Genomic DNA, 13,622 nt, shown 5'->3' with positions numbered 1-13,622 from the left:
TTATCAGTGCTTTGAATAACACAAATGCAACACCTGCACAGCTCTTAAAAGAGTGCATATGCACAACTGGACAATAATACACATAGCTGACAACACAGTAGTTTTATATCTGTGCTATTATATGAAGGATTAAAAAGAAATATAGGTGTGTTGTTCCTTTTACATTGCCCAGTTGGTAGTTTCCAGGCATAGGAAAAAAATGAAGTGAATCATCTGGGAAACCTGAATATTTTTTTAAAAATTCTAAATACACAGAGAGAGAGACCAGATTGACTTTTTCAAATACCTTCCACCTCTGAATTATCAGTGTATTTAATTGTGTGTTTGTGCATATATTTGTGCATGTGTTGAGTGTGGAAGTAATCTGGGCAACAAAAATGGCACCTGGGCTTTGGAAAAGGGCTGATACATGTCCCTGTCCTTGCTTTTGTTCTCTTTCACCTTAGAAATCTTGCCTAAAATTGCAAGGACTGTTTAGCCTTTTAAAAGAAAGAGTTCTGTAATCCTGTTCAGACTTCATATAGCAAAATGATGCTTCCATGGTCTTATCTGTCTTTTATATCTTATGTTTTAATGTGTTCTGTTTCCAAACTTTATGGCTTTCTTCGGCGCCTAGCAGAGAGGTGCCAAATAAACAAAATTTATTATGATGATGCAGTGGTCAAGTACTAGGGAAGATTTGGAGACAATTTGGTACTATAAGTATAACTGATAGAATGTTTATCTGAAGCCCCATGAAACCTTGGAGTGTGTATCTTACAAAAGTCAAAACACAAATATTAATGTGTATAACTTCAGTACAATAGAATGCAAGTGAATGGATTTTCTCCAATAAAAATAATATTCCAAATACTTTAAACAAGATTAGCTTGTTAAGATATAGCCTTCTGAATGGATTAGGGGTGCAATCCTGCCCATGTACAGACAGAAAAAAGATCCCAGCTGGGGAATGCAGGAAGCAGCAGGACTTTCTTCTGTCTAAACATGAATAGGCTTGCACCTTCAGTGATAGTCCCTCATGCCTCCTGGAGTATTAGAGACATTGGGAGTGTTTAGGAATGGGTCGATCCTATGTTCAGTTTCTCTTTTCTTTCCTAAATCTCAACCCTACTCCAATTATGAAGAACTTTTCAAATTTTGGGAAATTAGTATCACAAACAGAATTGACACAAAATTCTGTCCCATCTGTACCAGCCAACTCCAGTAGATCCAGTTATTCCCAGCATGGAGAAGACCATGATAGCTGCTTGCTCTACAGCTTTTTCTGAAGTGGAAATAATAATTAAACACTTACAGGACTGATTACACAGGGTGCAACGGCAGACCATTAAGAGCAAAGTACTCTACAGAATGAATCTGTCAGTTTTGGTTTCTCCTACATCCATCTTTTTTAACCTCAAGTTCTTGTTCTCCTATATAAGGAAAACTTTGTGAATTTTGATAGACTAAAACAGAATTTTCACCCACCCCTGAGCACGTGGTATCCATGCAGATTTGGGCAGAGCTTGTGGCATGAAGGTTAACTTTCTGAAATAGATCAGGGACTTTGTGCCTGCCCCAACCTGATTTAACTTGCCCACAGACACCTAGGTATAGTTTGTAAAATTCGGACTGTATTTTTCTCCATGCTCAGAATATTCTAAATGTTTGGTCCCATCAACCTCATACTTCCAAATGTCTGAGGGCCACCATATCCTGGAATGCATCCCTGGAGGGTTTGAAAGGGCCAGAGATATGCCACAAGATCCTCAGGGCGGGACTTGCTGTAGGCCACACTAGACCAGACCAAGTGAAGCATATTGTCAATGGACAATGTCTCTTTCCAGGGGAGTGCTGAATCAAGAATGTTCAGGTAGATGTTGTGCACGTGTCTCCTCAATCGACCATAGGCAGCCCGTGTGATCACACAGTTCTAGACAAGAAGGTATTTTTGTCCATTGCTGTGAAAGCAACAAAGAGTTCAGGACCATGAAAGTTAACGCATCATAAAACTGACTTGGCCCAGGAAGACGTGGGTCACATGCCTTTCCCATTGTGAAGCTCACTGGGGATAGGAACATTTGGTTGCACACAGTTCCTAGTGAAATTATTAGGACTTTGATGGGACTGAAGTGCAGCTAATATATAGCAAATTCCTGGGCATTTCTACTTAATAATTTCCACTGTTTTTATGGGCATTTCTTTCAGGTAAGTGTATGTATTGGATTGTGGCCAGCCTAATCAGTTTCATAAGGTCGTGATGAGAATAACATGACCAATGGACTTCTCGCCAGTGGACTTATGGCAAGGGTTGCACCTCACGAGGATGGGGAAAAGGTCCTTTGGAAATGGTCTAGCAAGCTTTGTCAGGAAGACTTTAAACTGAGCAGGGGGAGGGGGGTTCAGGCCCCCCAGAAACTTGTCCGCACTGGACAAGTGTGGCGAAGGGACCAGGGTGTTAGAGGTACTGCAGGGGCTGACAGGACTCCTACGAAGAGGGGTATCACCTGTTTAGAAAGGACAGGAAGGGAAAGAGGGGTGGGGGCGTAGCTTTATATGTCAGGGAACTGATAGATTGCAGTGAGATAGAATGCAGCGCAGATGGGGATCTGGTAGAGGCAGTCTGGGTGAAACTAAGGGGTTTTGACAGGGAGAAGGACCTGGCAGTGGGGGTATGTTATCGCCCTCCAGGTCAACTTGAGACCCTGGATGATGTCCTGACAGATCAGATTCTAAGGATATCTCAGGGGAGGAACACAGTAATTATGAGAGATTTCAATCTTCTGAATATTAGTTGGGAGACTCACTCAGTGGTGACAGCCAGGTCACGCCACTTCCTAGACGCTATAGAGGGAGGGTTTTTCACACAGACATTCTGAGGGGCGACAAGGAGTGGGGACATCCTTGACTTGGTTTTGTCCAACAGGGAGGAGCTGATAGATGAGGTACAGATTAGGGAAGATCTGGATGCGAATGATCACTCCATCCTTTGCTTTGAGATCAGGGTAATGCGGATGTGCAGCAGGTCGAGCATTAGAAGCTGGGACTTCAAGAGGGCCAACTTTGGCCAACTGAAGGCCAGACTGGGGAAAGTCTCCTGGGATAGGTTACTGGAAGGCAAGGTTCTTGAGGAGGGCTGGATGGCACTCAAAGGGGAGGTTTTGGAGGCACAAGCCTTGACTATACCTCTAGTCAGTAAGGCGAGGAGACGAAGGAGAGGGCCACCATGGATGCAAAAGGAGGTGGTTAGAGGGCTTAGGCACAAGAGGAACCTCCATAGGAAATGGGTACTGGGGCAAATAGACAAAAGGGTATACTGGGAGGAGGAGGCCCATTGCAGAAGGATTCTTCGCAAGGCTAAGGCTGATCATGAGCTGAGATTTGCAAAGAATATCAAGAGCAACAAAAAGTCTTTCAGCATGTAAATAGCATGAGGAAGGGGAGACAGGTAGTAAGACCCCTAAATAAGGAGGAAGGGGATCCAGTGACTGACGCAAGTGAACAGGCACAGATGCTAAATGACTGTTTTGTAGAAAAAACAATGGAAAGGCTCCTAATAGTGAGAGATCTAGTGATGCTAGATCGGGAAGGGAGGATGGCGGCCACACAACACGGCTTCCATAAAAACAGGTCCTGCCAGACAAACCTTGTGGAATTCTATGACAAGCTTTCAAGGTGGCTTAATGGAGGGAATGCAGTGGATGTGGTTTACCTGGATTTCAGCAAGGCCTATCACAGTGTCCCATGATATCCTGGTTGAGAAACTGAGGAGTTTTGGGATACACCAGTGCACTCTCCAATGGATTAGGGCATGGTTGACTGACCGAAAGCAGAGGGTAACCATTAGTGGGGAATCATCAGGATGGCAGCTAGTGACAAGCAGGGTCCCCCAGGGCTCTGTCCTGGGGCCAATCCTGTTTAATCTTTTCATCAGTGACATGAAAGAAGGGGTGAACAGTCTGCTGATCAATTTTGCAGACAATACTAAAACTGGGGCAGTGGCCACAACTGAGGAGGAAGTACTTCAGTTCCAAAAGGATCTGGGCAGACTATGGAAGTGGGCAGGAGACAAGAAGATGATGTTCAATGTGGATAAGTGCAAGGTCTTGCACTTGGGGCACAGGGATGGATGTCATAAATACAGGTTAGGGGAAAAGTGGCTGGAGAGCAACACTTGTGAAAGGGATCTTGGGGTACTGGTTGACTGCAGGCTAAACATGAGTTAGCAGTGTGATGCGGTAGTCAAGAGGGCGAATGCCAGCCTTGGTTGCATAGCCAGAAGCATGGCTTCTAGATCAAGAGAGGTATTACTACCACTCTATACAACTGGTGTGTCCACAACTGGAGTATTGTGTTCAGTTTTGGGCCCTTCATTACAGGAAAGGTATAGCCAGTTTAGAGTCAGTGCAGCGTAGGGCCACAAGGTTGGTAGCCGGTTTGCAGGGGATGCCATATGAGGCAAGACTGAGGGAACTGGGTCTCTTCAGCCTGGAGAAGAGGAGACTCAGAGGGGATTTGTTGGCAACATACAGGTATGTGAGGGGATGTCACACGGAAGTGGGTAGGGACCTGTTCTCCCTTGCAGAGGAGGGCAGGATGCGCTCTAACAGAGCAAAGCTCAGGGAACCAGGGTTCAATTTAGATGCCAGGAAGTACTTCCTGACAGTTAGGACTCCGAGGGTATGAAATGGGCTTCCACGGGAAGTGGTTGAGGCCCCATTGGTGAGGGTGTTCAAGGATAGGCTAGCCATGCACATGGTGGGCATGTCATGAGCGGAGCCGGCTGGAGCCGGGGGTCAGAATAGATGGCCTGGGAGGGCCCTTCTGACTTGTTCTGTTTCTATGTTTCTATGACCTTATGCAGCTCAATACAGAGCAGCATTAAATCTGGGAAGAGACAGCTTTGCTGTCTTATCCTTGTATTGATAACATCCAGTTATGCAACAACAATGCATTCTGCTTGGGCCACGCCTTTGGAAACTACTCAAACTACAGTTCATTCAAAATTCCACAGCTAAATGGCTGACCAGAAACGGACATTTTGCCCTTTTCGAATTAGTTTCACTGCTTTTCAGACTGTTTCTGAGCACATTTCAAAGTGTTATTTCAACTGTTCAGCCAACTCCAAGGTTGTTCTCCTAACACTCAGGCTCATCAATTTCTACAAATAGACACAGAAAAAAAGACAGATAGAAAGATAAATTTGCTAAGGCCGTTAGTGATCTTTCAGTCTGATGCCATTTTGTGAATACTGTTTGTTTGTTTGGTGGGGAGCTTTTGGACACATATTTTTATTGTGTTTTGTATTGTGTTGTAATGTCACTGTATCATTGTTTTAACTTAAGTTCTGCAAAATAGATTCCATTTTTTAAAAATGGCAAAGTGGTATATGCTCATTTGTGTCTGTGTGGGAGATGTATAAATGAAATGTTCTCTACTTGTTGAAAAACTTGACTTTCAAAGCCATGATTATTATAATAGTATGATTATTACATTTATATCTAGCCTTTTTTCTTTTTCAAAAAACCCCAAGGTAGGGTCTGTGGTCCTCCTCTTCTCCATCTTGTCTTGATAAAAACCCTGTGAAGCAGGTTTGGCTGAAAGGCAGCGATTGGCCAAAAGGCACCAAGTGAACCTCATGGGAACGTGGAGACTAGAACCTGGAACTCCCACCTCTTTGTCTAACACTCTGAGCACCATATCACGCTGGCTGCATGATCCTGTCTTGGGTTTTGCAGTAGCATTACTACTCTTGTCAACTTAGAAAACCTTCCGTTTTTGGCCCTGCTGCACATTTAATCACTACTGACGTAGAAACGGCTGCAACAATTATTCTGATCCAAATTGAGATTTTGGGGCTGGTTGTTAAGGTCTATTCAGTTAAGATGTGAGCATGTTATGTGGAGAGCCTGCGAATAGATGCATTTCCTGCTTCCCTTTTTCCCTTTTACCAAATCAGATTTATAATCTGTGTACAAAATGTCCTTCTGGAACTCCTGCTGGAAATAATGGAAGCAGAGTGGTAAACAGAAAACCCACAAAATTATTTCCACAGCCAGATAGCCAAGGCTGAATAGCTTTCCTCGTGGTCCTACTTTGGCAAATCCCTTGACTGATCTGAATATTGTGTGGCAGATGATAAAAAGATATGGAATTTGTATAATGTGCATCAGTTTGGAACACTCTATGAGCAAATATAAAAGGGGGATACAAAGCTTTCAGTAAGTGATCACCAAGGACTGTTTCTCATTTCACGTTACACATGCACACAAGCACTCATGTGATTTAATTCCTTTTATAAGCATAGATGAAAATATCTCGTTGGAATGGGAAAATACGACTAGTCTTGTACATACAATCTCTGGAATTGGCTCCACAATTTCATGGGTCTGGCCCAGAGTTCTGTTCACTGATCATTTGAACAAGAACCACTGTTTACTGGGAGGGAAGTGCTTTCTTCAGAAGTGTCAGGATCAGAGGCCGATTCACCTTGCAAGGGCCTGCAGAACCAGGAGCCCCCTGCAGGGGCTTGCAGGAAGCAGCTGGTGGCAATGAAAGAGCAGTATGAAAGGCTTCACTGCACTGCTGCTCTTCGCCACAGCAACATGAGCTGTCCTGGCAGCTACCTGGTGCTCTGCCTTACAGCATCACCTCATCCTCCCACCACCAGTTTGTTCCTGCTTCTGTCCTTGTATCCCACCTGAACCTGCCTTTCTGCACCCATCCTCCCTGACCTTGCCTTGCTCTGGAAAGTGTCTGTCCTCCTGGTACCTGACCTTTGGACTGTGTGCTTGCCTACACCTTCTTGTCTTGCCGGCTCTTGACCGCAGACTGTTCAAAGATGCCCCTCTTGCCTCTGGTCCTTCAAACCAGCTGCAACCCTCCACTCTGCATCTGCATCCTGGTCCCAGCGTCTTGTCGGTAGCTGCCTACAGCCCATGTCCCAGACCTTACAAGAAGATGCGTTTGTGATTTCTTCAGAAAACTTATTTTTGCTTACCAGCAAAAGGCAGGAAGAGAGTCTCCATCACCTTCATATTATGCATTATTGTTGGCTTCACCACAAGCCTGAACCTGCACACCCTTAACAGTGCATTTGGAAAAGACCACCTGGCAGAATTTACTTACCTGCAAGGAACCAAATTGAGCCAAATAGACTATCTCATGGCTTCAAAAACCTTGATTCCTTTTTTAGTGGACATGGACGTCACCCCAAAACTTTCAGTGATCATCTTCCAGTCTCATTGAATTGGAAAGCCCCACACCCCTACCCTGGAAGTACCACTCAATACTTACCTATGATACTGTTGGAGGGGGAAGCATATTGCCATATCAAATGGACTCCAAGAATGGACATGGAATTATGGGACTTACTTGCATCAGACAGTATGCAAAACATCAGGATATCTCTAATATCCAACTCCCAAACAACCAGCCTGGTGGAATTCTATCAGGAGTTAGCCCAAGAATTGAAACATGTTCTCAATCGGAAAGCAAGGATGTCTCAGCAATAGCACCACCCAGCCTCGAAGCCCCAGTTTGATAGGAAATGTGTTCAAGCAAAGAAAGCCTTACAGAACACTTATCAAAAGTACAAAATCAGCTCTGATCTGAAGGCAGCTCAAGATCTCCTTGAACAGAAAAAATCCTACAAACAGCTGTTGATACAAAAGGAAAAAGAGGCTTGGAAGAAGAACTCTGTGAAGTTAATTCAGGCAGCCAAAGCCAAGGATTCATCCATGTTCTGGTGGCTGATAAAGATCTCACCAACTTGTGGACCAACAATGCCAGACTACTACATGCACCCAAAGGTTTGGGACATGCATTTCCATGAGCTACACAAAGATCTTGATGGTGCTTGTGTGACCTGGAATACTGTGTTTGAAGGAGTTCTGCCTTGGCCCGCGGTCCTGATTTCAGAAATTTATGAACTAGCTGCCCAGATGAAAGTGGGCAAAGCCCTGGGAGAAGACCTGATTCTTCCAGAGGTGGTCAAAAACAACTTAGAACGCTGCAGTTCTAGTGTCACTGTTCTTATATATTGACATGAGCGGGCAGATTCCAGCAGATTAGGGCTCTGCCATCATTGTCCCCATATTCAAGAAGGAAAGATAGGTGACCCCGTAAATTATAGACCTATCATTCAATTAAGCATTATCAGTAAGCTATATGCCAGGCACCTATATGTGAAACTCAAAGTTTGGCAGGAACACAACATGATATTGGCGGAGGAGCAGGGCAACTTCAGGGAGGGTCACTCTTACCATAGATCAATGCTTGATGCTACAGTACCTCATTGGGAAATACATCTCAAGCAAAGTCACCTTGCTCTACACTGCCTTTATAGACCTCAAAGCAGCTTTTGATTCCATCGAGAGGGTCAAACTATGGAAGAAATTAGAGGCCTCCAACATTGATAGGTGCCTACTCCTACTTATTCAGTCCCTATATAGAGGCACCTCCCTCAAGGTCAAATGCAGTATGCATGGTCATCCCACAATTGCGGTTTAACACAAAAAGGGGTCAAGCAAGGCTGCATTCTTGCTCCACTCTTGTTCAATTTTTATATCAACTCATTGGTCAACCAGCTAAATCACATCAATCTTCATCCTCCCAAAATTGCAGGGAGGCATATAACTATACTACTATATGCAGATGATGCAGCTATTATTTCAAGGACTCCAATTGGGCTCACAAGAGCACTGCAGAAGCTGACTGAATATTGCAAGGAAGATCTGCCAATTAATTATCAAAAAATAAAAATCATGACCTTTGCAATAAGACCAAACACTTGATCATGGAAGATAAATCAAGCAGGTTTCCCAGTTCAAATATGTAGGTGTAGTCGTACAAGCAAATGGTTCCAGGAAGGCCCATGGCAAATATGTGGCATTAAACTCCCAGAGAAGCTCATCAGCCATAACACAGTTCATGAGATCTAAAGGTGACCATTACATCTCCCTAGCCCTCCAACTATATCAAGCAAAAGTACTATCTCAACTACTATATGGATCTCAATTGAGGCTTTTCTCAAATACCCAAGTACTAAATATGGGTTTTGAACAGGCAACGAAAACCATCAAGCAGCGTATCGCAGATTTTGAAAGACAAAGCAATCTCAATCTCTTATATGACTGATATTGTGTCAAAGTATTTATTAATCCAAGTGGGGTTTTAATATAGACAATCTTTTATGTATTTTCTTCTTTTTAAACTCTATGTTTATTGAATGGAGCTGGTCTTTGACTGCAATAAAGTTTTTATCTATCTATTTATCTACTGTTGCCTTGGTTGAAACCAGCCCAGCAGCACAGACTGCTGGTGCAACATTCCATGTTCATAGGACTGACCCAGACATTAATGTAGATCCCTCCATGTCTCATTACTCAACTACCCACAGCTGAATTTGTGAAAGTAATGCCTTTTGAAGTGGTGATGGGTGGTATTAAATCTCTAGTCCTGGCATTTCATCCTGTGATGCCTCATGCACTCATACACACATCATCGCTTGAGAAACATGTACACACATGAATTCACTCTTCTGTCTCAGGCAACTGAGAATAGGTTGCAGTGTGTGCAGTGGCGGGTTTGCATCACCATTTAATGGCTTTCTTCAGTACATTATGGTCTTGTCTTGGGACTGACTCAGCAGCTACAAAGTATTCCAACTAAAAAATTTTAAAAGTCAACTTATGTTGACTTCAACATTTAAAAAGTGGATGAGGTTAATCTGAGTTGGAGTGCTGATTATATCCAGCAGCAAAAGCTGCCAACATCGACAGTACATTCTCTCACCTACAACAGTTGGGTCTACCTCCTTCATCCTCTTTGTAGTTCCAAAGTTCTGCAGTTCTGTAGATGGAATACAGAAGGATCCACTAGGAAAATAGCGTGATGGTGGTGACAATGATGAGGTACAAAAACAGCTAGTTATGCCATCTGTGCAACTTTCCAGATGTTTAGGGGCAGAGGCTCAGGAAAGAGTTTGTGCAGACTGTCTTACTGTTTAGATAGTCTCTATATCCAAAGCAATGTCAGCCTAATCTACCTCATGGGTTTATTCTGATGATCAAAAGGAATGCTTCGAGTGTATTATTCTGAGCTCTTTGGAGAAAGGACAGGATGCAAACATGATCCCTTGATATATAAAATAATAGTTTTTTATAATCATTGCAACAGAGTTTCAGATGTGTGTTCTAGCTTCCAATTATAGATTCTTCAGAAGGAAAAGCAAACTATTTATTATTGTTGTTGGATAAACACAATGGAAGTGTATAACATCTAACTCATGGGTAGGCAACCTGGTATCCTTAAGCCCCAGCCAGCATGTCCAGTGGTAAGGGCTTCTGGAGGCTGTGGTCCAAAGAATTTGGAGCACATCAAAGGATTACCTACCTCCGAATAAGAACCTTCCCCTCTCTATTGTCTAACCCTGCTCTAATTATAGTCACTCAAACTGTCCTGTTGGCAATAATAATAAGTGGACCTCCAATTCCCATCATGCTCCTCCTCCAAATGGGAACTCTCAGTTCACCAGAATACTTGAGGCAGGGTTTTTTTTCCTACATTAATACATGAAGATGACTGCTCTGTGTTATGTTTGGCCACTGTCTTCTGATCCTTTCATAACTAACATTTCTTTTATCACTATAAGAGGATATAATGTAGAAATTAACCATGACACTGACTTTTCATTTTCTGTTTTGGCAGGACCAGCTGTAAGGTACAGCCAGTTTCAAGTGTCTGAACCAAGACCACCTCCTCTTATTGGCCAGCACACAGTGGACATCCTGAAGAAGACTCTGGGTTATAAGGATGACACCATACAGGAACTTCTCAGCTCTGGAGTGATAACTCAGCATAAACTCATGTGAAAGAATTTGCTTATAGCTCTGATGTGGAAGAATCTTCCTTGAATACTGCTAGGAACTCTTTAATTCTCAGACCTAATAATGGAGATGTGATTAAATTCTTATTATTTTTGTTCAGAATCTAAAGCAGTGATGGCAAACCTTTTAGAGACCGAGTGCCCAAAGTGCAACCCAAAACCCACTTATTTATCGCAAAGTGCCAACACTGCAATAAAACTTGAATACTGAGGTTTTAGTTTAGAAAAAACAACTCACAGCCAGTTCAAGAAAATGTATATATATCCTTGGCAGCGCACTGACCGGCCATGTGAAAGCTCGGACAAGTTGCAGCTCATGACATCATCGCCTGGCGCTGCTACTCCTTTCCGAGCATGCGCATGGCCCCTATGTGCGCTGTCATCCAATGTCTGGCTGCTGGGGTGACTTGGCTCGCATGCCGACAGAGAGGGCTCTGTGTGCCCACTGTGGCATGCGTGCCATAGGTTTGCCACCACTGATCTAAAGCATTCCCAACACCAGAACATCAACCTACAGCATTTTTAAGTAATCCAGTTTTGCCACTTGAAAGTTACTACATTTTTTAAAGTTCAAATGCCAACTCCCTACATGGATAATTAGTTCCTTCCTATTTGAATTCCAGGTTTTTTTTCCTAATCACAATTGTAATAGCCCCAAATGTTAGCTTTCCATAAAGAAACATAAAAGGGACAGATCAGTATAACACTTTAATGCTACTGTCATAAAACTGCAATTAAAAAAACCTTAGTGTAAAATCAAGGTTAGGAACAAGCATGAACATTTTGCTAATTTCTTAGCTGAGATCGATAACATGGAGTAGCTATTTTAAAATAAATTTGTGTTGAGACAGAAAAAAGTTCTACAACTCATAGCATTCTGTGAAATTCTGGGTGTTGTAGGACTTCTTCTGTCTAAATGTGGATAGATTTGTATACTTAATGAAGTTTAACTTTAATTTACTAGCATTGCTTGTCAATACATTTTATTTCCATCCTATTACTCTTGGAGGCAATCCTCCATAGGTTGTTGCAATGAAGTTACTCTCTTGCATTTCTCTAGATGTGCAAAGAAATCACTGAAACCCAGTTGAATGTGTGAATGAACAATCCTGGTGATTTAGTTTAAGAAGTCCTTTCTGTTCTGCTGAGTTCTGTCTATTACATGCAAATCTTCAGTTTATGAACAGCATTAGCTCCCAGCAAGGATGGTTCTGAGTGTGAGTTAGGAGATCTGTTTTTTACTCACTTAAGAAACGTATGCAAATTAAGAGCTGACTTCTGTTACAATTTCTGAGTAAAATTCTAATTCTGTACCTATCCAGGTACAGCAGAAGAAGAAAATATTCAATGGAATAAATATGTCCATCCCTAGCTTTCCATCAATCTCAGAAAAGATTTGAAGATCAGGGAGAAGACTCCTAAGTTCTGCAAGAAGAAACCTGTTCCTATTCATTAAGACTTTTTCAGGTAGTGCTAGGTGAGCACACATATACCCCATTTCTGACTGGAAGCATCTTAAATTAATTAAGCTAATTCAGGGTGAGTTGGCTGTGATTCCAGTTCTCTCACTTAAGCTTGCTCCCCTTTACCCTCTAGTTGATGTAATCAAGATTTCAGAGGCTGAAAAGGACGTATCTCAAGCATCTCAGCACCAACAGGCAGTCCAAACAAGAAAGTCAATTACTACCAGGATTCCTGGAAAATCCAGTTTTGTCTGGTTCCCAGAGCAATAGACTAAGGGCAGAAACCTACACATGTTTAGACAAAAAAGTACTAAATTCCCATGCTGGTGTTTGTATGACTTTTGCCTGTCTAAACATTCATAGACTTGCATCCTTAAGTCATGAGGCATATGGATCTACCATGCCCAGGTTTCTCAGCAGCAGTGGAGAAATGTCCAGACTTTGGTCAGGGTATGCGCAAAGAAGCATGTTTCCTATTCTGAGTCAGGAGAAGCATATCAACCAAATGTTCCAAGCTGACAAAACTGATTTATGAATCAGCTAATTATGACCTGCAGCAGCATCAGTATGATCGACATCGGAAAATGAAATCCATCCTGAGTTTTGTTACCCCATTTTTCAATAGTGCTTTTCTCTGGAAACACATTGATGAATTTCAGGAGAACCAACTTCTATGCCAAGAGCTACTAATTGCATGAGTAAAGCTAGTAGAATCTAGGCCATAATTAACAGCACACGATACATGAAAGCAAAACCACTTTCTGTATACAAAGCAATATGGTATTTCTTCCCTCGCAGTGGGGGGAGGGCAAGCTCATTCCGTCTTGCAAGCATATAATTTAGATCAAAAGTACATCCTGAACAAGAAGATTCCAAAGTTTTTGTGTGCACTAAAGTGAAGCATTGCCCTCCTTCCCCTGAAACTAAATAAAACTAACCCAAACTGACACTCAACAAATAATGACCATATTTTACTGAAAAGATCGGAAACAGGCCTGCCATTATAAGTGGCCTGTCACTTTGTTTCCAGCTTAACAAACAACATCCTCCATGTTTGATTTGAACTTCACAACTATATAGTGCTTTCCAGGAAGGGATGCAGGGAAAAAGAAAAAGATATTACATAATTAAGTTTAAACGGGACTGCACTAGCGTTTGAAGTTCAATGGCAGGGGCTTCCTTTGCTAGCATATTTTATACGTCTTCATGGTCTCTCATTTTCAGATTTCCTACCCTACTAATCAATCTCTCTCTCTCTCTCTCTCTCTCTCTCTCTCTCTCTCTCTCTCTCT

The 13,622-nt window shown here is 42.5% G+C and overlaps 1 protein-coding gene across 3 annotated transcripts in view; it reads left to right on the top strand.

Annotated features, from left to right (window-relative positions):
• The window catches only part of SUGCT (succinyl-CoA:glutarate-CoA transferase), a 337,148-nt gene extending 326,114 nt beyond the window's left edge, over positions 1–11,034 (top strand). For all 3 annotated transcript variants that reach the window (XM_044454191.1, XM_044454201.1, XM_044454172.1), the window contains one exon: positions 10,690–11,034. In XM_044454191.1, coding sequence (XP_044310126.1) covers positions 10,690–10,853 — 164 coding nt within the window. In that variant the 3' untranslated portion in view covers positions 10,854–11,034. The remainder of the gene's footprint in view (positions 1–10,689) is intronic.
• The last annotated feature ends 2,588 nt before the right edge of the window (positions 11,035–13,622 follow it).

This window comes from Varanus komodoensis, unplaced genomic scaffold (assembly GCF_004798865.1).
Source record: "Varanus komodoensis strain SLA01 unplaced genomic scaffold, ASM479886v1 scaffold10, whole genome shotgun sequence".
In the NCBI taxonomy this organism is placed as follows: Eukaryota; Metazoa; Chordata; class Lepidosauria; order Squamata; family Varanidae; genus Varanus; species Varanus komodoensis.
The sequence above is the reverse complement of the archived record's forward strand: the minus strand, read 5'-3'. Positions and strand labels throughout refer to the sequence as shown.